The following is a 27,421-nucleotide window of genomic DNA, read 5'->3' as shown; positions in this document are numbered from 1 at the left end:
GATGTTCTATATTTGCATTGCCCAGAAACAGGTATATGCCCTAGAAAAGCGGCAGGGAATGAAAAAAGTGACAAAAATAGGAACTTTCTTACACAAAACCTTATACTCTCACATGTATCTCCTTCTAGCTCAACATTATTTCTTCAATGTTGAATTAACTTTGGGTTTAATAGTGGTTTTTACTATTTTGAAGATTCTCCCCCTCAAAACAGAAAGTTCGAGTAGTAGAATCACATTCTGCAGAAAGAATGGCCCTTCATTAACCAAGAAACCCATTAAAACAGGGATGGCAAACTTTTTCTGTAGAGTCAGATGGTGAATTTAGGCCTTAGTGGGATGTATGGTCTCAGTCGCACCTAACTCAGCCCCATGGTTCACTGCATGGAGAAAGCAGCCACAGACAGTCAGTAGATTAAGGGCTGTGGCTACGTTCCAATGAAACTTTACTCATGGACTCTGACAGCTGAATTTTACATATTTTCCCACAGGTCATGAACTAATCGTCTTCTTTCGAAAGTTTTTATTTCAACCATTCAACAATGTAAAAAGCATTCTCAGCTAGAGTGCAGCTTGCGGTAAAATGCTAAGGAGCCACACTCAGGGGAAAGAATCTTTCCTTAGGAGTGTCTAGGTCTACCGGGGCTCTCACTCCTGGGTTGGCGCCGACTTTACAGGTAGAAAGTTACAAACAGGAACTGTCAGCAAGGACACTGACTACTGCAGCCCTAGCACTCATCCAGGGAGTGTCAAGTGTGGGTGATCTGCAACCAAATCATCCGAATGCTCTCCTTAAATATATGCTAATGCGATTCTGATGCAGTCAACTTGGATCGCACTGACTCCTGTCTGAGGCTTAGTTTCAGTCTCTACTTGAGATGTCGGCCGACTGCAAGCCCTGCCACCTGCAGAACCCTTACACACTCATGGAGGGGATCACAAATGGCAGCCGGGCTTGACTCAAAAGAAGGCGCAGAGTACAGGAAGGCTCCATTTTGCAGGAGACAACCTTAAGTCCATGCAAGCACAAAAAAGAAAACCAAAAGAAAAATGATGTCTGGGACATGTGGGGAGTTCAGCAGAGATGAAACAAGATTGGGCAGGGACTCATTAGCTGTTTAAGCTGTAGGAAAGATATAAGGAGGCTCATTAAAATCCTGTCTCTAATTTTGTACATTTCAAATTGTCCAAAGGAAAAGTTGGGGGGAAAAACATAAGGGAAACCCTAGAGAAAAACAGAAGAGCTCTTTACTTCAGAGAGAAAGTTTTATGTCTATAACGTAGTTACTTTAATAGTCTTTGGCACCAATACCTAATTTGTTTTCAGTTAACTCACTATGAACATTTTTTTTTCCCTAGGAAAGAAAAAGGTGGTATTGTTATGTTGACTCAGTCCGTGTTGACTGAGGCTACCCATCTTCCTAGTCTTTTTTTTTTTTTAACCAGCTGCCTGTAGATGCCAACCAACCTCTCTTCCATCTTGCCTTAGGCTCAACTATGTCCCTGTTATTTTGACAGGGAGGTCAACTGTCATCAAGTGTGGATATCCTCTAGGTTGCCATCCTACTCCCTTGCCTAAGTATCAGAGATAAGAGAGGTGGTGTCCTGTCTGCACTCTTTCTGGAAAGTGTAAATGGAGTGCTAAACTCAGGACAGAGACACAGGAAATGCTGAAAGACAGTCCCTGGCCTCCCCTGGGGCCAGAAAGTGCATCTCGCCACAGAACAGGTACCTTTTTTTTGAGTCACAACACAATGGAAAATTGGTCATTTGAACTCTTCAGTCTTCCTAGTAGCCCAGTTCATTCATTTTGGGGGCAAATATTCACTGAACACAAACAATGTGCAGGAGCTCAATATATCTTGGTCAATAAGAAGCCTGTCCTCTGGGAGCTTGCACTCTAATAAAAGAGCCATCACATAACACACACTTTCAAATGGTGATAGAGTGTTTGGAGGAAGGTAGAGTACTGGGTTTGTTGATGTTGTATAAGAAGCGGGCGCAAGAGAAGTTAGGAATGACTTCCCAAAGAAAACGTCGTATTTCCACTGCTGACTCCCACAATAACACTTTACATTTTGTTTCAACTTGCTGTGAAGTTAAGGCATTTAATGTATTTATTTTTTAAGGCTCCCTACATTTTCAGGTACTAATATGGAAACCTTAGTCAGTTACTCATACCAATTAATTTCATCTAAACATTACTTTGTTAAATCTACAATTTCAAAAATCACCTTTAAATAAAGGTATTTTTCTTCTGAGTTTAGTCTTTGAAAAAGTTAAAACTGTATTATCAATCTTTTTCCACTAAAACCAAATGTGCCATCAAATAATATTACAAATTACAGAATAAAACAAGGTAATAAAAATGTGAGGATGCAGATAAAAAATAGGCTGCCCTCTGAAAGATAGCTTAAATTTTATCTTAACATTTACCTACTTGAGCTAATAGGAAAACGGGGATGACATATTAGCTAAACCACTAATAATCTCACTTCCATCTAAATCTATAGTTCCGACCTCTCCCACAGCATTAACCCTTGGGCAGTCTCACATGAGGAAACTGGCCAAAATAAGCTACAGGAGCAAAAAGAAAAAAGGGCAGAGATCCTAGCTTAGCAGTTTTGAATTTTGGGGGTAGAGATATGTGAAGAATCCTTGAGAATCCAAGAGAAGCTGGGAACACTTGCCCTGAAAGTGGACATACATACTATTTTGCATACAATTTCACGGGAACTATGACCCCCTGAAGCCCATTCAAGCCCCAGGTTAAAAACCTCTGACCTTGACAAATACCAAATTAGGAGATCAGGTCTAAGATTACCAGCATTTAAAAGAGCTGAAAGGAATTAGTATGTGTAAAGTCATTTTCCATAATCTAATTTAATGTCAACCGTTATTAACAACCAAGGGAAGTAGGTGTTATCATCTCCTTTTACAAAGGGGAAAGCTAGATTCTGAAAGGTAAAATGCAATATTAAGCAACTTAATCTTACACCCAGGTTTCCAACTCTCAGATGCACAACTGTGAACTGGAGAATTCGAAACATCTGGCCAGTATTCCTCAATATCCTCCAAGATGAGTTTCTGACTGAGTGCTTCATTCACATTATCAATTTATCTACATATTTCTTTCCAATTTAACTTTGCTGACAAGAGGAATTAGTATAAATTTAATTCCAAAACACGTTTTCTTGGTAGTAGATAATCTCAACCAAAGACAAAGGATAACTGTCTAATAATTTGATAATTTAAAAATGTATCTTCATTTCTTAAACAGCCTGACATGAACTATTTGTTAGAAAAACAAAGGCCCACTGTGTTAGGTGCTGAACATCCTTATGCTTGGATTTTTAAACTGTCCCAGAAAATCCACAAAGTCACAAATGAATCAAGAACTGACTGAGTTAAAAACTTCAGTCTCTACTCAAAACAGGCAGGCAGAGTTTCAGCCATCCTGGCTGCTTCAGCATCCTCTGAATGGTTAGAGCAGCCTACACAAAAATGGCACCTCTAACAGTCACAAATAATTTGATAGGTCAGAAGCACACACAACCAAATAATCTATGATGCCTTTGTGCCTGAATAAAGTAATTAAGAGGTCCTAGATCTTCTTGGTAAAATCCACTCATGACTATGTCCCAACTGAAAATAATAAATACAGCAAAAAGTGGGTCCAGGCAACTAAATTTGGTTGGGTCTCAATCCAGACCAAGTTGCCCAGTGAAACGCTGGGCAACTCATCCTCTATACTCTTACTCATCCTGTATAGGGGAATTACCAATATACTCATCCTCTTACTCATCCTCTATAGGGGAATTACCAATAATTAGCACCCTGTATTCACACAGATTTGGAAACCCTTTATGGGAAATGCATCCACACCCAGAGAAAGAAACTAAGAACAGGAGCAGGTCAGGTCCTCTACAGCTCTACTCCAACTGCTTCCTATGAGTTACCACCTAGTGATTTTAATTTTTTTAAGCCCAGGCGGGCTGCCAATTCAACACTAAAACCGGACTAACAACTGATTTTTCCTATTGCAACATTGCCAGCAAGTCCTGTGCTTTCCCTCTCTTGCCTTTGGTCTCAAACAGCAATTCTCATTCTCAGAAATCTACTACTTTGCTCTCTAATCTGTTCCAATTGGAAGCTCTCAGAGAGCTGCCACTGGTATTACTCTTCCTCCTAGTGCCAAGAGGCCAACAAATGGCCAGTTCAAAGAAACCAAAACAGTGAACGTGGAGGCAACACAGGCACTAAAAACAAGAAGTAACTGCGGAGACAGAATAACAATGGGCCAACTCTGGACCTTAAAATATTCCACTTGCCAAAGTTGTACCTATTCTTGGGCCCCTGACAATAACTATACCAAAATACATGGTCACGCTGAGAATTAAAATTGCACTGGGAATATAAACTCAGTATTTTGGATACCAAAAACTCACTCAAGTCCTTGTCCGTACTGCTACTGAAGGAATCGCTTGAACTGAACCTAAAATTGACTGGGCTTCAGAAGTCCTTTCTGACCACAGTGTGCCAAGGCCTAGCAGAGGCATTAGCCAGCAAAGGCGACTATTCACAGAAAAAGAAAATCTGAAGTAAAGGTCTGACAGTTCCTAGATACCTGACCTTTCATTTAGAGGCACACTTTTAACTAGTTATTTCCCTAGAGTACCCCTCTACCAGTTTTATTAAAAACTGACCAATAACTAGACTCTGGTTTCACTAGCTAAGAGCACTAAAGGCTTGTTTCACCATATAAAATTCTTCACCCCCACCGCCTCGCTGATTTTGGCAGCTCAAAAAAAAAAAAAAAAAAGTAAAAGAAAAAAAAAAATCCGACCAAGAGCTCCTCAGTTGTGATGATCCTTTTGATAAAACTCTAACTTAAATCCCATAGAAATAGGCTGCACAGGTAAAGTGTCACCTTTTTTAAAGTTCAAAATTCATTTTGATTGCCGGCAATAAATTTCAGGTGGCAAGGTTTCCTTTTCAGAGCCCCCTAAAACATTCGTGGAAAAGCTTTCGGAAGCTGACAATTCCTCCACTCCTCTTGTTTCTCCATAAGGGGGTCAGACCCGAAGGGATCTGGGTTAAAATCACTGCTGCTCCCCAGCGCTCATCACGGAGCGCCGCTCAAACTGCACCCAGCCAGGCCTCCACTGAAGGGTTCCTGACGCTCCCCGTTACAGGAAGCCCCCGGAAACGGGATTTTCCAAACGCGCAGTCCTCCCCCTTCTTCCTCAGACAGCATCCTCGCGTGCGGGGGCGGAGCGGGTCAGGTGGGCTCGAGCTCCCGCCCTGGTTAGCCGGCCGGGGTACTTCCCCTAGCCTTGCACAAACTCCTCCAGGGGGCTGGACTCACCTTCGCGACAGAGCCCCATGACTTCGCGGTTTTTCCCAAACTCCTTGAAACTTTCGTCCAATTCCGTCCCTAGGAGATACACACACACAGGAGGAGGGGAGAGGCAGGTCAGTGGCCGGGAGTGTGACGCACGCTCACGCACGCACGGAGTAGGTGCGGGCACCTCCGCGTTCCCCAACCGAGCGATAGCATCTCTGACCCCCGAGGGGGGCGGGTCACGGGACGGGGGAGGGGAGAAGGGTCAGACGACTGGGGAGCGGGGGTGGGGGGGCGGAGCGGGCGGGAAGAGGAAGGCGTGGACACTCACCGTCTTTCCCAGGAAGTTTGGAAGCCTCGACCCACAGATTCCACGACTGTCCCAGCATCGCTTCGGGACTGGGCAGGGGCCGGCGCTCCCCGACGGTCGCCATTGCGGTGGCGGCCGAGGTGGAGGCGGCCCCGGGGCCGCCGTCCTCCGGCCGTAGGCGCCGCGGCGGCGGCTGCCGCTGGGGCTGCGGAGTCTGCTGTTGCTGCTGCTGCTGCTGCTGCTGCCGGGCAGCCGCGGCCGCTGCTCCGCCCGCCGCCGCCGCCGCTCGGCGCGGCTCCCCCCTGACGTCATCTGCGGCCCGCTCCGACATTCTTTCCGCTCCTACAATGTAACAAAAAAAAGGGGGGAAAGAGTCGCGCGGGGGCCGCTTTTAAGGAGGCGCCGGGGAGTTCCGGCGGCGTGCGCGGCCCGCGGGCCGGGTGGGGCGCGCTGACAGCGCCCCCAGCCGCCCAGCCCCCCAGCTCGTCTCCTCCCGGGCCACCCCCCGCCCCAGGCGCAAAGTCCGCTGCGCGGGCTCGCTTTCGCTTTCGACTCCGGCGCCCCTCGGGGGAGGGGACAAGCGCCGGCAACCCGCCACCGCGGCGCAGGATCCCCAGCCTGCCTCCGCCGCGGAGAGCCGGCGCGGAGGCCGGCGCCCCGAGCTGCCTCCGCCCCAGCCCCGCGCTCCGCCGCGGCGAGGAGGCCCAAGATGCACCCCCGGCCCTCGGGCTGCCCACCCTGAGGCCGCTTGCATCCCCGGGCCGGGCCCGGCGTCCCCGCTCCTCCCTTCCGTCCGCGCGTCCGTCCGAGCGGCGGCGCCCGGCCGGCTCCCTTAAGCGGAGGCGCCTCCCGCCGCCTCCTCCCCCTCGCCGGTCCCACCCTCTCAGCTCGCTCCGGCGAAGTTTGCGCGTCAATCCCCCGGAGTGGAGCCAGGGCGAAGTCGGAAACGCAGCCACCTATGGAGAAGCCGGCCGGCTGGCCCCGGAGCACCAGCGGGCGGCGTCGCCGTAGGGCCTTCCCGCCCGGGGTCCCACCTGGGGCGCAGGGGCCGGTTCAGGGAGCAGTTGGATCTCCGCTCGCGGGCGGCCGCACGGCTGTCAAAAGCATGAATGGGAAACCGCCGCCGAGCGGAAGCCTGGCGTGGAGGAAACCACTGGCAGGCGAGGAAATGCGGCCCAGGTGCAGTCCCAGGTGTCGGCCCTAAGCCCACCACGGGAGGTCACAGCGTGCTCCCGGGGTATTTGAGCTCGTGCAGCAAAGAGGAGACCATGAAATCAGTGTAAAATGGAGTGGAGGAGAGAGAGACCGAGGCGAATCCATTTACCTGTTTTGGAGACACTACCCCAAATTTCTTTATTTCTCTTTCCAATGCTCCTAGAAGTGATTCATTCGCCCCGCAACCCCCCCCCCCCCAAATCTAGTTTAGTTTTAATTCAAGCCGTCGGTCTCCCTCTTTATGATTGTCTTTGCCTGGGCAGGGAGGGAACCTAAGGTTTAGGTGTAGGTACAGCATTCCTAGAAAATACTGTTTTCTGTTAGATATTGTTCACTAAATTAAGCATTGGCCCACACAACTTAGCACCCCTCCCCAATACACAGACTGCGCGCAAAGCTTTTGCTCAAGTGATGGGTAAAGATGATAAAATAAAGGGATACTTAATGAACTAAAGCACCTGAAATATTTGAAACTGTAGCAGACCACATCAAGCACTTTCGATTAAGTGTTCTTATCATTACTCTTCCTTCAGACTGATGTGAAAAACTGCAGCCTGAGACATGAAACAATGATTTTAATCATCATGTTTCACATAGCAGTAATATCAGCACTCCTGAGGCACGTGTGTCATAGCTGCTTGCCTAGAGGTGCTTTCTTTAGGTGGGGAAAAAGCGGGCTTATTCAGGTTTTTTATCTAGAACATCTGGCGTCATAGAGGTGGCCAACTTCTCTGCTAAAGAAACAAAGTCCAACTCTCAGAAACATAAAAATGTTTAAAAAGAGTAAAAATAAGGAAATGTTATTGCAACCTAAACTCAATGCAGGGCTCCTGTAGAAAGTGCTTGTTTTGGGTTCAAAATTTAAAGGCTTTAGTGAAAAATAAAATAAAATAAAATATATATACACACATATATATTAATTTATTTTTTAAATGTTTAGAAATAAGTGCGTAATTTTTTCCTGGATTGCATGCAAACAAAAGTTCCCCAAAACTATGGATGCTTCCTGTCCTTATCTAAGAAGCAGAAAAAACAGAATAAACAAAAATGGTAGAAATGATTGGTAGGATTAAAAACCATATTTCTAAAGCTTTAACTTCCTACATAAGAGCATCAATGACAAAAAAAATGCATAGGTAAAACATAATTCCCTTAGTAATAAGGTTCCTAACTCTTAACCAAGGCCCTCAATCTTGGATGTCACCAATGCAGACCTTCAATTTTTCATCCAGATCACTGAAAAATCTGTAGAATTACAGAAATACATAAAAACACCTAACTTTTTAGTTTTCCGAGATTAAAGTGCACAATTTATGAATTGTTTTGAATTTTCTAATGCTACATTTAAGGGAAACAAAAATTTGAATTTTATGGCATTTGGAGCTGCCATTAAAAAGAAAAGCTTAGGGCCACCCAGCTATATAGGTAAAAAAGACAGCTTGCGTATTGAGTACAGCCCTTCTCTGATCCCTGAGAGTAGAGGGTGAGAATGAAAATAAGGGGAAGAATGGCAAACATCAAGTACAGTCCTACTTCCTCAAGACACTGCTTGATTTCCCCCTTTTTACATGTGAAAATACTTCGAGATTCACTAATATGACTTCAAGCTAATGGGGGTCAATATGGCAATTTATAATACTTCAACTTCTGTCATTATTCTTGTTTCATACTCCCCCCCCCCCCATTTTTTGATTGGTTTAATAAAGAAAACACGACAGGGCTTAGAATAAAAAATACTAAACATCCTCTTAGTATTATGATAGTTATTAAGAGAAATTGTTACTAATAGCAGCTATCAATTATTGGGCACCTACTAGGTGCCAAGCATTGCTGTAGGTACCTTTTTGCATTATCTCTATTAATATTCTCAGTTGTGTAGGGTAGGAGTTGTATTACTATTTACAGATAAGGAAAATGAGGGAGGGCTCTGGAGCCAGTCCCTGTGAATTTTTTCTGGGTTCATATACTGGGTCTTTCACTTACAAACTGTGTAACATAAGCAAGTTACCTAATTTACTTGGATCTCAGTTTGCTAATCTGTAAAACAGAGATAAAGCCAGGTTTCTGAGGATTGCATAAAAAGATCCATGGAAAGTACAAAATAACACAAAACGAACACTATAAACAAGTATCTTATATCACACAGAGCAATTCAGATCTATTCTCATCTAAGAAATGTGTCACCAAGTTGAAGAAGATGCGAGCACCAAGAGAATGACAGGCAATTCCTGGCCATCTCCCTACCAATTCTCTTTTGCTGCAGCCAATGCATTTTACTACATTCTCTTCACCCATGAGAAAGTCCTAACCCCTTCCAGAACGTGCAGTTTCTGATATCCATAGTTGGTTTGGGTTTCTCAACTGTTTGAATGAGTCACCAACAAAAGCCAAAACTGCTAGCTGAGAAAGTACAGTTGTCTGATACTCAAATCTGGGCAACATTTAAAAAGTGTTCTTATACAAAGGGCACTCTCTATAAACAAGAGTACGACAGAAACTCAAACACTTGGTTTTATAATAAAGAACCTGATGACTTCTTAACCTAAACCCCCTCCTCTGCACCCAAAAAATATTTTAAAACATGAACAATACAATTTACATTCATTTACTATAATTATTTTCATGTAATAGCGTTCCTTGTATGCTATCAATCAGTTCTCCTACCGGCGTACTTCTGATGATGTCCTATAGTTCTGAAGATCTTCAGCATTTGTCTGTACAGATAAATGATATGTTTTGTAAGGTTTGAGTAATGAGGATTCAATTTATCAAACCGTTCCTGCTCGCCTACCACATACCAGGCACTCTGCTAGGCACCAGAGTAAACACAACATCGTAATTTCACTGAGGATGTGAGAAGAATGAGAAGTAGGGGAAATTTTTTAATTTAATTTTAATCAAAATGCTCTTATGGAAAAAGCTGTCACCACCAATTAGACTGTATGTGGCTTAAGAACTAGGCCGTCAGAAGTGAAATGCTGCCAAGTTCTGAGTATTTCATCCCTTCCAGGGATGTATTTAAAAGGTGGCCTTACTTCACCATCCAAATTTAGGGATGTTCCCAGTAGGTGCCAGGGTAACAAGGTCTCTCTTTACAAAAAGGATTCTTTGCACAGCAGATTCACTTGTAAAATGCTTTGTTCAAAGGCCAAAGGCATCACTAAATACAAAACAAAACAACAGCAACAACAATAACAAAATCTTTAAATTCGGTTTAATGTAAAATGGCTGAAACTGTCCAAAACTTGCCTAAGATGCAAGACACCACACAACCAGCCTTTTTATTTGGAAAGAACCACCAGTCCCAATACAACATTTTAATAAACTTGAAAACCAGCAACTACAGTATATTTATGGGTGCAAATTACAGGGCTGATAACAGAGATTCTCCATCATCAACCCCAAAGGATTGCAGTCATTTGAGTAAAAAGAAACTTGGAACCACTAAATTAGGAATGTGTTGCCTTGGGTTGCATTATCTCCTCCTAAAATTGGCTGTGCCTTTGTTCATATCCTCTCTCCCTCCTCTGACCACACCTATCTCTTTCCTTCTTTCTTCTGGAGACAGAGCCAGGGCTCTCTTCTGCATAAGGGGTATGGCAGGCAAGGCCCCTCTTTAACTGTGCTCCCTCTAGTGAAATACCTTACAGCCTGTTATAAATACATCAGTATTCCAGAAGGGGGAGAAGAGAAGAGTGGAAGAAATTTAACTCATCAGCTCGGTGGCTAGAATTGCTGACAATCAAATGCGAAATTAGGAATAATAAGGAGAGTTGCAAAAGTGGAGACTAAAGGATGAAGGTAATTATCTTTTTAAAGGCTTAACCTGTATGCATAGTCATTCTATAAACTGTGTCATTTGCCCAAAAGTTCAAAGCTTTGAATTTTTGGTTTGTTTTCTTAATCATATGTGCGTAGCTACAAATTCTCCCAAAGAATCATTCACCAGTAATAGCAAACCGCTTGAAAAGAGAGAAAATTTAACAATACACCTATAAAAAGGTATTAACATGTAACTTTAAACTGAATAAAGGCCCAAATGTTTCTAGGAATTTAATACCGGCCTGTAATTTTGAATGATTGACAAATTTCATTTAAAATCTTCATTTAAAGCCTTCAGGTTAAAGAGTTTTTTTAAAAAGAGAGAGAAAGGATTAAGTTATAGGAAAGGAATGGAAAAAATAGCTAAATGGACTAACATTTAGCTATAAAAAGCGGCTGACTGTATAGTCATAGTTCTAGCGCACTGCCTCAGATGCACTAAAATGCAAAGATTAAACACACTGTTAAAAATAATTCCCTATGTCACCTTTGTACCCATCAGCTTTCACTGAAGTGATGGTAAGTATTACCATCTTATGGGCCCAGCAGTTAAGAACAGGTGTTCTAGAGCCAATATGCCCAGGCTGAATCCCAGTTCTACCACTTATTTACTGTATAACTCTGGGGAAATTTTGACTTCTCTGTGCCTGTTTCCTCATTTATAAAATGATGTGGGACTTCCCTGGTGGTGCAGTGGTTAAGAATCCGCCTGCCAATGCAGGGGACACGGGTTCGATCCCTTGTCCAGGAAGATCCCACATGCCACGGAGCAACTAAGCCTGTGCGCCACAACTACTGAGCCTGCACTCCAGAGCCCACGAGCCACAACTACAGAGCCCACGCACTGCTAGTACTGAATCCTGCGAGCTCTAGGGCCCGTGCTCCACAACAAGAGAAGCGACCGCAGTGAGAAGCCCGTGCACCGCAATGAAGAGTAGCCCCTGCTCGCCGCAACTAGAGAAAGCCCGTGCAGCAACAAAGACCCAACAAAGTCCAAATAAATAAATGAATAAATATGATGTAAAATAGGAGTATCTACTTTACGAGGAATATTAAAAAAGTTAATAGTGCAAAAGTACCCTACCCTAGAGCTATCATTACTATCACCATACCTATCACATAAGAAGCCCCAATTCTAATCTAGCCATGATATGCTAGCAGATCATTTTTGCAGGGTAAAGCATGGCATTAGTTTGTCAGTCCTTGCTCTAACACTTTCAGGGGCTCAGCACTGACCACTGAACTCAATAAAAACTTTTCTGCTAGCACTCCAGGCCCTCTCCAGGTGGCCCCAGGCTCAGCTCCATCGCATCTACAGTGTTCCCTCTTGCAGGTACCCTACAGTCCAGCCCAAATGACCAATTCATAGCTTTGAATATGCTCCCCCTCCAGATCCCAGCTCTCAAGCCTTTGTTCATACAGGCCACGCCATCTGTAATGCTTCCCCCCACCTTGGCTGAAATCCTACTGTTCAGTTACGTTCCCCCTCAAGTTTCATTTCCTTAACAAAATCTTTCCTGATCTCACACTAACCTCATAGGAACTCATCCCCACTTCTACATCTAAATCTAAATTGGACTTCCTGGACTAGGGTTAAGAGTATATGTCCTGAAATCAAGGTGGCAATGAGATATATGCTTAGTCTCCCAAAGATTAACAGTTTGCATTCCAACATAAGGGTGTCATTTGGAACATGGAACCCACCTCCTCACAAACCATAAGATGTGCAGTGTCCAGGTCCCCAAGCTGGTCAGCAAAATGCCTTAGGGCTGAACTCTAGGACTAACAGTATAGGTGTGTTAGTACAAGAAGGAAGGAACAGCACAGCTTTTTCTTCCCCCTTTCTGCAGCAAAGTTCCAGTCCTAAGTAAAGACACAGATCTAGCAAACACAATCCACCTAACTTTTCCACATTCTTTGTGTACACCCTGATCCAGGAACCCATCTGGGTTTGTACTGCTTCCCCAAAGGCAGACTGTTCCACAAAGGCTTGCAACCCCTTTCCACCTCTAAAACAAAACCTTCCATCTCTTGGTAAAGATAGATGGCATGCAGATTTTACTACATTTCACTAACATGTGAGTGAATGACTATGAATGAATACAGTTCCCTACCTTCAACCCCCAACCTAAACACATATTTTCTCATACAAAGGGCGAGACCTGAACCCAAATGACTCTCCAGATTTCAGGGTCCCTAAACCATTCTTCCCAGAAACACACAGTTACTTCTCTCCCCGGGCCTCTCTGATTTTAAATAGCACCACCTATGACTCACAGCAAAGTTTTGACGTTTTATTTTAACCTATTCAAACCTCTCTTTTGACATAAAATCTGCAGGACCCAGAGACCATGATCTTCTCCACTTTCTACTGCATCCTCCTCTCCACCAAACTGCTCCAAGTGAAGGAACTTCAGGAGCCAAAACGGTGAATCAAAACAAAACCACTACTGGTAGGAAATCTATCTTTGCTGCTTTCTAGAGCTTCTTGCCTCCACTTCAGAAAACAGGGATCTTCACAAAACATTAGGATTTTTCCAAATGGTTTCTGGGGGAAGTGGCAGCACAGCAGCAAGCACAAGTGGATGATTAGAAGACTGGAATCCAACTTACCAAGTATTTCTTACAAAACAGGGCCAAATAGATAAACTGGACTTCATCAAAATCATTAAACTTTTGTGCTTCAAAGGACACCCTGAAGGAAGTGAAAAGAGAATGGAGAAAATTTTTGCAAATCCAATATCTGATAAGGGACTTGTATCTAGAATGTATAAAGAGCTCTGACAACAACAACAACAAAAGACGAAGAATCCAATTTTTGCAATGGGCAAAGGATCTCGACAGACATTTCTCCAAAGGAGATAATACAAATGACCAACAAGCACATGAAAAGATGCTCAACATCATTTGTCATTAGAGAAATACAAATCAAAACCACAATGAGATACCACTCCACACCCACTAGGATGGCTAGTAAGGAAATAAAAACAAACAAAAACAGAAAATGACAAGTGTTGGTAAGGATGTGGAGGAATAGGAATCCTTCTACATTGTTGATGGGAATGTAAAATGGTGCAGCCCCTGTGGAAAACAGTTTGACAGTCTTTTGAAAGGTTAAACAAACAATTACAATATGATCCAGCAATTCCACTTCTAGGTATACACTCAAAGAACTGAAAGCAGGGACTCAAAGAGATACTTGTATACCAATGTTCATAATGGCATTGTTCACAAAGCCAAAAGGTGGAAACAACCCAAGTGTCCATCAACTGAAGAATGGCTAAGTAAAATGTGGTATACCCAGCCACACAATAGAGTATTATTCACCCATTCAAAGGAATGAAGTACTGATACATGCCACAATATGGATGAACCTCAAAAACAAGCTAAGTAAAAGAAGCCAGACACAGAGGCCACATATTATATGATTTCATTTATGTGAAATATCCAAAACAGGCAAATTCACAGAAACAAAGCAGAGCAGCGGCTTCCAGGGTTTGGTGAGAGGGGAGGATGGAAAGTGACTGTTTAATGGAAACGATGTTTCCTTTGGGGGTGATAAAAATGGTTTAGACCTAGATAGACGTGTTGTCTGCACAACATTGTCAATACACTAAAAATGATTAAAGTGGTAAATTTGTGGCATTTAAATTATATCTCAATAAAGCTATTTTTTTAAAAGCCAACATTAAAATCTGGAAAATTTCACACAAAATTCCAGATTGACTTCTCTTGAAAAATCTTTATAATCTCACACCAGTGGCCACAAGCTCCCTCGTAACAACCATCAGTTGGAGCTGAAGCTGGTCCTGGAGCCCATTTCTGCTACTGCCTAACCATGGACCATAACAGGACACATTTTGTCTCTGCCTCAGTTAACTTCTCTGTAAAAGGAGGATCAAAACAGTATCTACCTCATCAGGTTGTTACAAGGAGTGAGTGAATTAATATGCTTAGAAGAGCGCCTGGCAAATAGTTAGGGCCCATTAAATGTTAGCTACTTTTACATTTTATGATACCTCATTTTCTTCGTAATAGAGGTAAATGGTATTTGCTTTTCAATTTTTTTGCTCGTTTTTACAAATGAAAGTCTAGCATATAATGTAGCAATCCAAAAGAAAGAAGTAGAAAGACAGCCAAGATGTAAGTTTTTTTAAAGTGACATGCAAAATACTATGCATAATATGTGCCTGTTTTTGTGAAAATGTAATAATGATGATGACGATGAGTCTATTCACAGACAACAGTCTAGATAGCTTTGGACTTATGGGTACTAGGGAGGGAAGGAATGTAATTATTATGCTTTTTATTAGGGTTTATATAATGTTTAAATTTTTTTCCAGTTTTACTGAAATATAATTGACACATAAGATTGTGTACGTTTACGGTATACAATGTGATGATTTGAGATACTTGAGATAGATATACAGATATGGATATATATATATCTCAAAACAATTACCACGATAAGGTTAGTTGACATATCAATCACCTCACATAGTTATCTAATATTTTAATAACACACTTATAATCAGGAACTATAATAAGCATATTCTTTAAAAGATGAAGAAACTCTAATTTTGTTTGCGACTTCCATGAGGTTATCATAAAATTCCACGAGGTGAGCAGCAATAGCACAGATTGATAAAGCCAGAGGCCGCTTGCTTTGCTTTGAATCCCAGAGGCTGCGATTCCCAAAGCACCAACCTCTCTTCAGTTTCCTTCTTACTTAGGGAGTACACACTGCTATGTTTTACAGCTGCTAACAGAAGAGAGTCTAAACTGCTTGCCTGGCAGCCAACAACTTTCACTATCTGACTCAACATCCTTTTTTTCCAGTTTTATCATCCATCACGCCCCCTTACAAAGACTCCACTCCAGCTAAACAAGACATAAAATACACATCCTTCAAATACTTTTCCACATGCCATCCTTTTTTAAAAAAAAATTGAGGTAAAATTCACATAACATAGAATTCACCATTTTAAAGTATACAACTTAGTGACATTTAGTACACTACAATGTGGTGCAATCATCATCACTATTTTGTTCCAGAACATTTCATCACCCCGAAAGGAAACCCTGTACCTGTTAAGCAGTCACCCCCCGTCTCCCATCCCTCTCACAGCCCCTAGAAACCACATCTGTTTTCTTTCTCAATAGATTTGCCTATTTTGGATATTTCACAATGTTGAAACCGTACAGTATGTGACCTCTTGCGTCTGGCTTCTTTCAGTTAGCCAGGTTTTCGAGGTTCACCCTTGTTGGAGCATATATCTGTAATTTTTTCTACTTTATGGCTGAATAAAATTTCACTGTGTGGATATGCCAGTTTGTTTATCCATTCATCAGGTGATGGACGTTTGGGTTCTTTCCACCTTTTTGCTACTGTGACTAGTTACATGCCATTATCTTTTCCCTTCCTTCAGCTTCATGTGCTAATCAAAATCAAGCTTTCGTGTGAGTTTCAAGTCAACACTGACCTTCCCCAACTTAGCCTGGCCCAAAGTCCTCACCTTTTTCTGACTTCCTTTATCACTTCTATACCCAAGGTAGCAAACTGTCACCACGTGGCAGAATCCCACCGACTTATTTAGGTGGACTCAAACTGTTTTCTTAAATTGCTAACTTTGAAAAAAATCAAGAAAAGTCATTAAAGTTACGATTTCAGTTCCCTTAAAATTCTGAAAGGTCTGGGTTATTTCAATAACCATAGTTTAACTGCTTTCACTGCTTTTACCCTTGCCCTCTATATCCTATCTCAATATAAGTGGCCAGAGTGGTTTTATTAAAACAGAAGTCAAATCAATGTATTTACTTATTACGTTTGCTACATCTATTTCTTCTTATTAAAAGGTAAGTGCCACAATGGCAGGGACTTTGATTTACTAATTAATTCCCCGTGCCTGGAAGAGCACAGCATATAAGTAGGCACTCCATTAATATCTGTTGAATGGATTTTGGGACTAGGATCAGCTGGCATTGAAAAGGTAAAAGCCCTTTGAGATTAGTCATGAATTTAACAGCTTCTCATAGTTCCACCTGGTCCACTTCATTCCTCCACGTGTCTAATCCCTGCAGTCTTGAGAGTTGCGATACTTCTTTACCCCCCTTGTCACTGGCTTCCTGGTATCCTACTATACTTGACTTTTCATCGGAACGGTATTCAAAACGGGTAAGTCATAATTATAGTCTGTGAAAATCACCTCCTATTCTTCTCTTTTCCTCCTCAAGGATAATCCTTCTGCACGTAGCAGAAGCTCAGTAAACAGTTATGGACTAAAGAGGTCCTTTGGCATATTTCTGTCAAATGTTTCCTCTCTACCTTCACCTCCCACTCCCTCATATCCCACCACTGCCAGTTGCTGACCACCATCTAGGAAAGCCCTGCTTCTTGCTTCTCTGGCACTTTCCAGACATTCCACAGTGAATGCCATCCTTTGTGATGACTTTGATGATCACTGAAAGATACCTCTGCACTGCTGGCCTTTCAGCTTTGGGCTGGAAAATTTTAAGGGCCTATTTTGAAGGTGGAGACTTCAGAGCTGCCCAGTCCTGTTCTTCTAAACACCTTAACAAAACTGCTACATCCTTCTACAAGCTCCTGTTTCTGTTTGGTCACAGTCAAAATGTTATCTTTGCAGATGCATGTTCATGTTGTCCAAAATGTTTCCATCTTTGCTACAGATGCCTAAAACCTGACTGAGGCATTGCATTTGTTGCCTAAATTTGTAAGTTGATCAATTTCAGAGGCTGAAACTCCTTTGGTCTTTCCTGTTTGGGTTCTGTTCAGTTTTATCCTTCAATGACTCATCTTAAACTGCATCTTAACTTGGAAGCCCCCCTCATTCCTTTCAAGAGTAGATGGGAGGATGCATCATTTTTTTTTTTTAATAAAAACACCTTCAGAAATTTTTCTTCTTTTTCACATTATATGAAACTTACCACCCTCCTCCCCAAATAGTAAATGAAAATAGTGAGTATGCAGCGAGGAACTCAATCAATGGTGACTGCTATTTTTGTAATGATCTGGGACTGCTCACGAGCAGAGCCAGCATGCTGGGCAAAGGCACTGGGCCCAGAAAGTGCACCTGAAGTTCTCCGGTCGGTTTTACAATTTCCTTACAATCTCCCCTGCCCTCAGCAGCTGGGTCTACAATGCTTGTAGAGAGAAGAAAACAGGAGCTTGGGAAAGTGGAACAGGACAAAAATGCAAGAGCACATCTTTAGATGACTTCACAGGAAAAGGTGAATATGGATTGGTGCGGGGGACGGGTGGTGCAGGTTCCTATCTCCAAAGTATTCCAAAAATTTTAATGAATTTGGGGGAGGGAAGGTTATTTAGCAGATTTTATTTTGACAAACATCTAAAAATATTGTACTCTAAAATTCACTGTCATTTCATATTAATAAGCTATTCAATGATCCAATGCTTAAAATTGGAGACCTTACTCAGATACCTTAAATTTAAAAAATTATCATCCTTTGGTAAAACTCAAACTCCATTATAATCAGAGGCACTGCAGCATTTACTCAGCTGTGCTATGCTGAAAGAACCAGTTACCTTTTCTTTGGAGGGCAGGCCAAAAATCCTGATCGATTTACCAGTGGATCTTCATCTGCTGTGATTGTAGAAGCTCCTTCTTCTTAATTTTGTTCAGACCTACAAAAAAAGGGGCAAAGCGATGAAACAATGTATAAAATTAATCAGAAATCTACAATCTCATTAGTTGCCAGGTGTCCCAAAATTATATGTGTTTAAAATGTCGAAGTGTTAAAATTCGAGTCACTTTACCAATTTTACAACAAATGCAATTCAATTTTTTTTAACAATGAACTTAATTGGCTATATTTATACAATAAACTAGGAACAAACAACTATTCAATATGTACATAGAGTCAGCCTCCTGGGGCTTAAAATCATTGTGTGTAATTTGCCACTACTGAGTTTTCACTTAATTTTTTAAATGGCTATTCAGAAAGCCTGCTTCTATGAAACCTGTCAGATTTTAACCCACACATAACACACTGAGTGAGAATATTATTTGGAAAGCTCTCTCTGTCCTTTAACATTCAGCAGTTTATAAAAACAATTCATAATAGTATAAACAGGAAACAAAAACTCAATTAAACCATCTTCCTAAAAAAACACAAAGAAATTACCTGTTGCCTTATCTGCATATTTTTGTACATGTGCACTCATACATATTTCAAGTAGAATGTGGGTACTACTCAAATTAATTTGGGGAAGAGCATTAAGTTATGGAATCAAGGGACTGGAGATTAACAAACCAGAGTTAGAAATTAAGCTGGTTTTCAAGTTTGACATGCAGCAGGAGGGAAAAAAACAGCAAATGTGGGCAATGACACAGCTATGCAACAGATGCTGTCCAAGTAGATAAAGCACAAGGCAGGCTGATTTCATATGAAAAATTCACTGGTAATACACTTCTCTTCCTATAATCCTCACTGGCTATACACCAAGGCTTTGCTCAACTTTTATTTATTATCACGTACTCTAAGACGGCAAATATTTCTATGGTTTGAGGTGCCAATAAAGCATCTTCCAAAGTCAGTGGCTGAAATTCTATGCCATGTTTGAATATTTTTTCATAATTACCTTTATTGGCTTTTAAGTTATTCCTGGATCATATCCTTCCCCTCTCCCTTTTTTAAACAGTTTTATTCACCCACAAAATGTTACTCAGCAGTGTAATCATTCAGTAAAGTAATCATTCCTACAATCTTTATAAGCCAGCTGTTTCTCTTTCTCAGATTTCTAATTGCTTCCCAGTCTCCTATTTTTTAAAAATTTTCTCTGATTTCCATTTCAGTGTTCCTTTTCTGCCTTATTTCCAATAAAAGCCACTATCTTGTTTAACATGTCTGTCCTGAGCCAAAATTCATTTCTTTGCATTCTAAACATTTTACGGCTATGCAAAATCACTCAAAGGAAGCTACAAATTCCCAGGATACAGGCAGCCAATAAAGATGTTACGTTACAGATAACCACCTCTTTGAAGGTGATTCCTTCAAGGTAGGCTGGAGATGCAGATACAACACCGGCATCATGTGTGCTTGACCCTACTTCTCTAAGTCAAGCTGGTTTTCAGTTTTCCATCAGAACACTTCAGCTATATCTCCAAAGTATCCAAGGAAGTCATCAGAGTGCTATGAAATCTCCCCCAAGATAGTGTTTGCCTTAGTAAAAAGAATTCACCGTTTACTAGCCTGAATACTGTAAAAATGCTTTAAGAGAAACCCTGTTCTTAGAGAAAAATGGTAGTGGCAGTTACTAAAAATAAGCATTTAAAAATAGTAACTTTTCTACTTAGAGTAGGGGTCAGAAATCTTTCTTTAGTAGGAAAAAAGCAACTATCACATATTTGTATATATTCTTTCATTTTATCTTCACAATAACACTGTGCTCAAAAGAGCTGTTATTTATGATCTCCATTTTACTAGTGAGGAAACAAACTGAGAGAAGGTCATAATTTGCTCAAGATAACCCAGAAAATAAATGGTTTGAAACTGGAACCAGAATGGAGACCTTTGGTGCTATTTAGTTCCCTTTCCAGTATACCAAACTGCCTAAACAGCAACTTAATTTTGTTTTGCGAAGAGAAAGAAATAATTTAAAAGGAAGACTGGAGAACATTTTCTAACAATAGAAACATAAAACGTGATAGCTTTTACTCATTCACCACCTACTATGTAACAAGCATTCAAAAAATACGATTTTTTAAAAGATTTTTTAAATGGCAACCCATTAGAGGTGGGAGAGGAGATGGAAACAAGAAGAAAGAAAAGACCTAATCTGAGTGTTCTCCAAAGTCCTGACAGGCATAAATTTAATTTATTTACTCTTTTTTTAAATTTTTGGTTGGGGGGTGGAAGATGGAGCTTGTAAAAGATGGCTTTCTCCTAGAGTAGCTGCCTAGCCCATGGTGACCCTTTTTGTAAGCACCATGTAACCCAATGCCAAGTAATGCTTGTACTATGAAACTCCAAACTCCTCTCTTGTTTTGGTGAAAGCTGGACACATGACCCAAACTGAGACATTCAACTGGTTCTCCTGAGCACTAGAAATTGGGACGAAGAGGGTCTACTCTGGTCTACGCTGCAAGCTCCCCCATGTGCCCTCAGTCTCTAGGAAAAAGCCAGTCAGCAAAGACTGACGAATGAACATGCTGCTCAGAGTACATCAGCCCCAGGAGGCCCTGAAGCCCCACAGGACAGAAAGGGAAACAGTTTCTGCCCAGGGGGTTCTAGGGCTTTCCTGTCCCACGTATAGTCTCCCAGAGGACCCAAGCACATCCTTCTGTAGGGTTTTAAGAATCCCCTGGACCTGAAGGGTAAATGGCCCCCCCTAATCAGAGCTTGAATTTTTAGGAATTGATTTCTGATAACCGCAACAAAAATAATCTTGCTCAAGACAGTAAAACTTCTGTACTAAAAATAAATAAATAAATAAAAGGGCAGATATCAGCAGAATTTGATATAAAAGAAGATCCTGTGGAATGCCCAAGGGTTCAGAAAAATCCTCTCATTAACTTTAAACAGCAAAAAGCCCACACTGTTACATGGGCACTGTTATATCAACTTTAACGAAGAAAATGACTTATTTTCCAGGAGTAACATTTCTACGTCCTTTTAAGACTCTGAGACCCTTGTTGCAATTTATGGCATAATCTGGATCACTTCTTGTTATACAATTGAGTCTATCAAAATTAAGCACTAACCATGATACAGGAAAGAAAATACAGGCTACACTGGGTTGGTCCTGTTTTTAAGCATAGCAGTATACACTTTCTTTTTATTTCCTAAACTTCCTTAAATTCTAGGCAAACCATGGAGCTGCAGTGTGAGAATGCACCTCAGGTGCTTGCAGAGGCTGTGAAAGGGAAGAGAAAGGGCTAGAAGGGTGGGCCCAACAAGGAGGGCAACACAGGTTTTGACTTGATTCTATCTTCTAAGCTGGAGGTGAGGGAAGGCGGACGCCTCTCTCCATCTCTCTAGAGAGGTTTACCTCAGCCGGTTTATTTATTCAATGAAAACGTGTGAAGCACGTGCCCCATGCCAGGTTCTGTGCCTTGCGGGCACCAGAACCAGGAGTGTATTCATTTGAGCTGCCTAACTCCCAGGTTACACATTTTTCTCTCCACTCTTTGACTCTCACTGCAAACAAAGAACATGGGCCTAAAATAGTTCACTTTTTTGTCTGTTTGCTTGGTGATCTTAGGGGGAGAAAAAGGGAATTTGTTGCTAATATTTAAAAGTTAGAAGGATTCACTTAAAATTCCGTATTTCCACTTTCTCTTTGAAGGTCCAAAAATCTGGCCACTGAGGCCAGCTTTCCCACATGGGGATAACTGGCTGATGCTGCGTCGTGGGCTACTCTTGTCAGTGGGCATGTACTTCCCAAAGTACGCAGCTTGGCCACATCACTTATTTTCCTTCCAGGCCTGTCTCCTGTAGGCAGCCAAGCTTGTGACAGTGAGCCTTTGTCATTTTCCTAAGTCTCTTCTCCCAAATGAAAAACCACAAACCAAAATTTTTAAAACAGGTTACATTGTCAACTGTAGGCATATTCTCCAAAAATATGATTTGACAGTGTTCCTAGTTTATTCACTCTCTTCCCACCCAAGTTCCACCTTGCTTTCACCCTAACCGGTTTTCTCCCTGGCAAAGCAAATTTAATAATGAAACTCTACACAGTTGGCCCTCCTATCCACAGGTTCCACATTCGTGGATTCAACCATCACTCATCTGGTCGGGCACTATGTTTACAGTCTGCAGTTGGTTGAAACCGTGGATGCGGAACCCATGGATACCATGGGACTGGAGGGTCCACAGTGCAGTATTGGAATAAATCTCCCACAGATACCGTCAAGTTTTTGCACCTACTGCTCTAAGGGTCACTCCACTGAACACAAAAAAGAGTTTGAAAACATAACCTGTAAAGAGAGAGCTGAAGCCAGTTACTAGGAAGGACTCCAGCACCTCTGGCCTAGGTTTCAGGGATACGTTTTAGTACCTGCAGTCAGTCGTGGGCTTTCCTGACCCTCCATAAAACTCCTCACGCGAAGTCTTAACATTTTAAAAGGAGCCTCCAGGGCTTCCCTGGTGGCACAGTGGTTAAGAATCCGCCTGCCCATGCAGGGGACACAGATTGGAGCCCTGGTCCGGGAAGATCCCACATGCTGCGGAGCAACTAAGCCTGTGAGCCACAACTACTGAGCCTGCACTCTAGAGCCCATGAGTCACAAATACTGAGCCCGTGCACCACACCTACTGAAGCACATGCGCCTAGAGCCCGTACTCTGCAACACGAGAAGCCACCGCAATGAGAAGCCCACGCACAGCAACAAAGAGTAGCCCCTGCTCACCGCAACTAGAGAAGAACTGCATGCAGCAACGAAGACCCAAAGCAGCCAAAAATAAATAAATAAAGTAAAATAAACATTAAAAAAAAAAAAGAAAGGAGGCTCCATTTTCTGACAACTTCTACATATCCACACACATTGAGCCCCTCTTCTCTCCAAAGGGTTCAACATAGCCATCCCTCCCTCCCTTTGCTATTTAAGTCTCACGGCTCTCCCATCTCTAACTCTCCCAGATTTCACTGAGATTAACTGGGCTCTCTATCCTTTTAGCTCAGGGGTCAGCAGGCCATTTTTCCATTAGTTGTGACTACAGTATACTCTTTCACCAGTAGCCTTAAGAGAGAACCAAAAATATAATAAAATTCCCAGTAGTTCTCTAATTTGCCTGCACAAAATCCTTGGTCAAGGCAGTGGGTTTACAAGTCGATTTACAGAAGCACACAAAAACAATAACAATAGTAGCAGCTGACATGTACTAAGCACTTACTATGTACCCAGTACTATTAACACATAGTAAACCCTTTACATATATCATCTCACTTAATCATCCCAGGTCTATGATGTCAGAACTTTTACTCCACTCCTTTAAAAGAGAGAAAACTGAGGCTTGCGAGGAGAGGCCGATTAGGGGCAGACCTGAGGCAGCTGCATACCGGAGCTGAGCTTGTGCCATTCCTTCCGCTGCCGCCCACAGCAATTCCTACCTCTATTCCTCCACACCTGGTCTTCTCACCACCTTGAATTCCTTTCTTCCTATCTTCCAAGAAACTCACCCTTCCTAAGTCGGTTTCTTAGAGGCAGGGTCTGCAACATTTCAACCTTGTATCCCCACGGCTGTTAATAAATGTTTGCTGAACAGAATTAAGTTAAAGGAACCACAGGCTCTGACAGCTACCCATCCACTCAAGTTAACATGGGCCTGGATGGGATGTTCTTGCCTTGCTAAGAACTTGCAATTAGGCCTGAGCAAAAAGTAGCTGTTCTGACATTTACCCTCACTCTTCCCTGACAAACTCACAGAGAGAGTTCAACACTGAGAAAGTTCTGGAAAGAAGGGAGTAGAGGTAAATCACAGCCCAATACTACTGTTGTCCTCTTCATAGAAGAATAAAAAGTCTGTGGAGTTAAATGCGAGGATGCCAGCCTTGGGGGACAGAGAGGGTTTCTCCCCCAATATTCTGCCAGGGGAACACTAATCTCTTATTACTGAACTGGGGTTATGGAATTCTAAAATTCATAGAAATATACTCAGTCAAGTCATTGCTACTCTAAGTAGTCCTTTAGGAAAGATGACAAATAAATGAACAGTTAGCAAGTATTTAGCTCTAGGGCCATACATATTAACATTATCAGTAATAATAACTCTTACTGAATGTTTACTCTGGGCCAGACCCTGTGCTAAGCACTTTGTATGCCCAGTCTTGTTTAAACTTCACCACATCCCTATGAAGAATATTTATAAGTGAGGAAATGGAGGTCTATAGTAGTTAGATGGCATGCCCAAGGTCATTACCAAATGGCTTACAGTAAAGGCAGTGGCTAGTGGGACAAATGTGTAATTTTTATTAACAATGCTTGCAGGCTTTTTAAGTTCTTCTATCCTTCCTCTTGAAATAATGCCACCTAAAGGCAGGCTGAGTAACCTATTACAAATCTCACTTTCTTCTCTAAAAGATCCAGGAAAAATCCCTCCTCTTCTATTAAGCCTTTCTAATTATTATTTGTATAGACTGCCAATGCTCACCTATATCCAAATTCTCCTCTTCCTGAGCACACAATTAGACTAAATTTCCCAGTATTTGTTCTAGTAAGGTGTAACCATATGACTGAGTCCTAAAACATGAACAGAAATGTTTGGGGCCACTTCTAGGTTTGGCCCAGACAAACCTCCTTGTCTTGATCCTCAATCTCTCATACCCTCTACTGGTCAAATGGAGAAGGCTCCAAGCACCTAGAGGTGATGAGCAAAGTCACAAAATTTCACCCTTGAATGACTGGGTGAAGCAAGAGCCTCCTTGCCAACCCACACTGAGCTGTGACTTGAGTGACACGTAAACATGTATTGTGTTAAGCTACTGAGGTTTTGGGTAGTGACAGCAGTCAACGTACACTAATACAGTATTATTGTTGTTACTATATCATCATAATTTTCATTATCAATGGCACAGCTATAATTGATTGAAAGTGTACTAATAGGAAATACATACCTATTTTATTCATTTCTCATTATGAGGTAGGTATTATCTGCATGTTACAGGTGACAAAAATTAAGGGTAAGAGATCAATAATCATTTCCTCCTCTGAATATTTATAGCATTTACAATCTGATTTACTTAGTAATTAATTATGGATTGCCTTATACACATTGCATTGACAGGTTAAGTAGTTCACTCCCGTAGTTAGTTGCTTTTTCTTGTACCTATAAATTATTTTCCTCATTTGGATAGAAAGCTGCTAAAAGGAGGGGTAGATCTTATATCTTTAAATCCTGTATCACTTCACACATTGTATAAATATACAAGTTGATTAATTGATATATTCTTTAAATTATCTCTATATAATGTGTGTGTGTGTATATATATCTATATAGATATAGATAGATAGTGTTTTGGGCCACAGGCCTCTTAGGTATACCTGACCAAGAAAAATGGCTTATTTGCTATGAAGAGTTACTTAGTATGCTATTTATTTCAGACCCATCACTTAATGAGTATCATTAATGCAATTTTTCAATACTATAATTACATGTGTAAATGTACATACACAGTACAGTGGCTGGCATACGTTCGATGATCGATAAATGATTGTTTCCCTTCTCCTCCATACCAATAGCTACTTTAAGTAGGGTCAAATGCTACTTGAAGAAAAAAAAAAGTAAAATGTTGTCAGTAAATAGAGGCTGATTTTAATTACAAAGAATATTTTCCTGTCTGGGAGGAAGACTGTCTAAAACGTCAGGAGCTAGAGTCAAATGGAGATCAAACACCAGTTACAAGAGTATCCCATCTGTAAAAATCTGTGCAGGGGGCTTCCCTGGTGGCGCAGTGGTTGAGAGTCCGCCTGCCGATGCAGGGGACGCGGGTTCGTGCCCCGGTCCGGAAAGATCCCACATGCCGCGGAGCGGCTGGGCCTGTGAGCCATGGCCGCTGGGCCTGCGCATCTGGAGCCTGTGCTCCTCAACGGGAGAGGCCACAACAGTGAGAGGCCCACGTACCGCAAAAAAAAAAAAAAAAAAAAAAAAAAAAATCTGTGCAGGAACAGGAACTCTGGGCAAGCCGAGGAGCAGGGCTCACTCCTTCACCTTCACCACCAGTGAGCTCAGAATGGTGCCTTGGGACCCACCTTCTATTTGCTCAATTACAATTCTGTAGGTCTGGCCACATGGGATTCCCTAGAGCCATGGTACCATTATTTGTAGCCAAACACTAAGGCGCCCTCCTACAGCTCGCAGAGTATTTTTAATATTTTGTTCAAAAACAACACACCGGATTCTGAGGAAGATTTGTTCCTTTGGAGGCTGTTTGTTCCCAGCCTTCATTTACACACAGGACTCCATTTCCAAAGAATCTCATTAACACGATAAAGATACTGGCTTTCTTATGGTGATATTTCACAATAACCACATATAGCAATTCTGTGACACGATCTTTACATTAGCTAATTAATGTAAATGTTTCAATTGTTGTTCATTTAAATATCCTGTTCCAAAAAGTCTCTCTTCTTTAAAGAGTTCTTTCAGGATGAAATGGAACACGAATGTGGGTCAGTTACTGTATTTGGTACAATTAAAGTATATATTTGGACTTCTTACTCCTGCTCAGTAATCAATTGTAATATTTACTTTGTTGATGAAATTGGCTTCTCCCGGAGTAATTTTCCCTTTAACCTCTCCGTATCATCCTTAACGGCAGGCAATAAGGTTAATGCTATGATCAGCTATTACGTCGGCACATACGACTTCTGCTGCTGTTCAAATATAGCAACACAGAGTATACAACACCCAAGCCAGAAAAATACAGGTTTGAAAATTTGTGAATCAAACTCTGGATGATAACTTCTTTTAAAAATAAATATTCCTTAAAAATGTTTAACATAAATATTATTTTTAAAATAAAAGTTTTTTAAAAATACTCAGTGAAAAAAGCCAATCTCAAAAGATCACATTTATGTAACATTCCCAAAACTACAAAATTATAGAGTTGGAGAACAGATTAGTGGTTGCCAGGAGTTAGAGACTGTGAGGGTAACAGGAATGACTGTGCCTCGGAAGAAGTAGCACAGGGGAGATTTTTGCAGCGATGGAATAGTTCTGCACCTTGATTACTGTAGTGGTTACATGCATCGACA

At 41.7% G+C, this 27,421-nt stretch overlaps 1 protein-coding gene across 1 annotated transcript in view; it reads right to left on the bottom strand.

Annotated features, from left to right (window-relative positions):
* Positions 1 to 27,421, bottom strand: part of ATXN7 (ataxin 7) — a 130,365-nt gene that overhangs the window by 84,570 nt on the left and 18,374 nt on the right. The window contains 3 exon segments of the mRNA XM_079934236.1: positions 5,366 to 5,434; positions 5,673 to 5,993; positions 18,253 to 18,351. Coding sequence (XP_079790362.1) covers positions 5,366 to 5,434; positions 5,673 to 5,982 — 379 coding nt within the window. The 5' untranslated portion in view covers positions 5,983 to 5,993; positions 18,253 to 18,351.

Source organism: Stenella coeruleoalba (genome assembly GCF_951394435.1).
Source record: "Stenella coeruleoalba genome assembly, chromosome: 10".
In the NCBI taxonomy this organism is placed as follows: Eukaryota; Metazoa; Chordata; class Mammalia; order Artiodactyla; family Delphinidae; genus Stenella; species Stenella coeruleoalba.
This window is presented reverse-complemented; position numbering and strand designations above follow the sequence as displayed.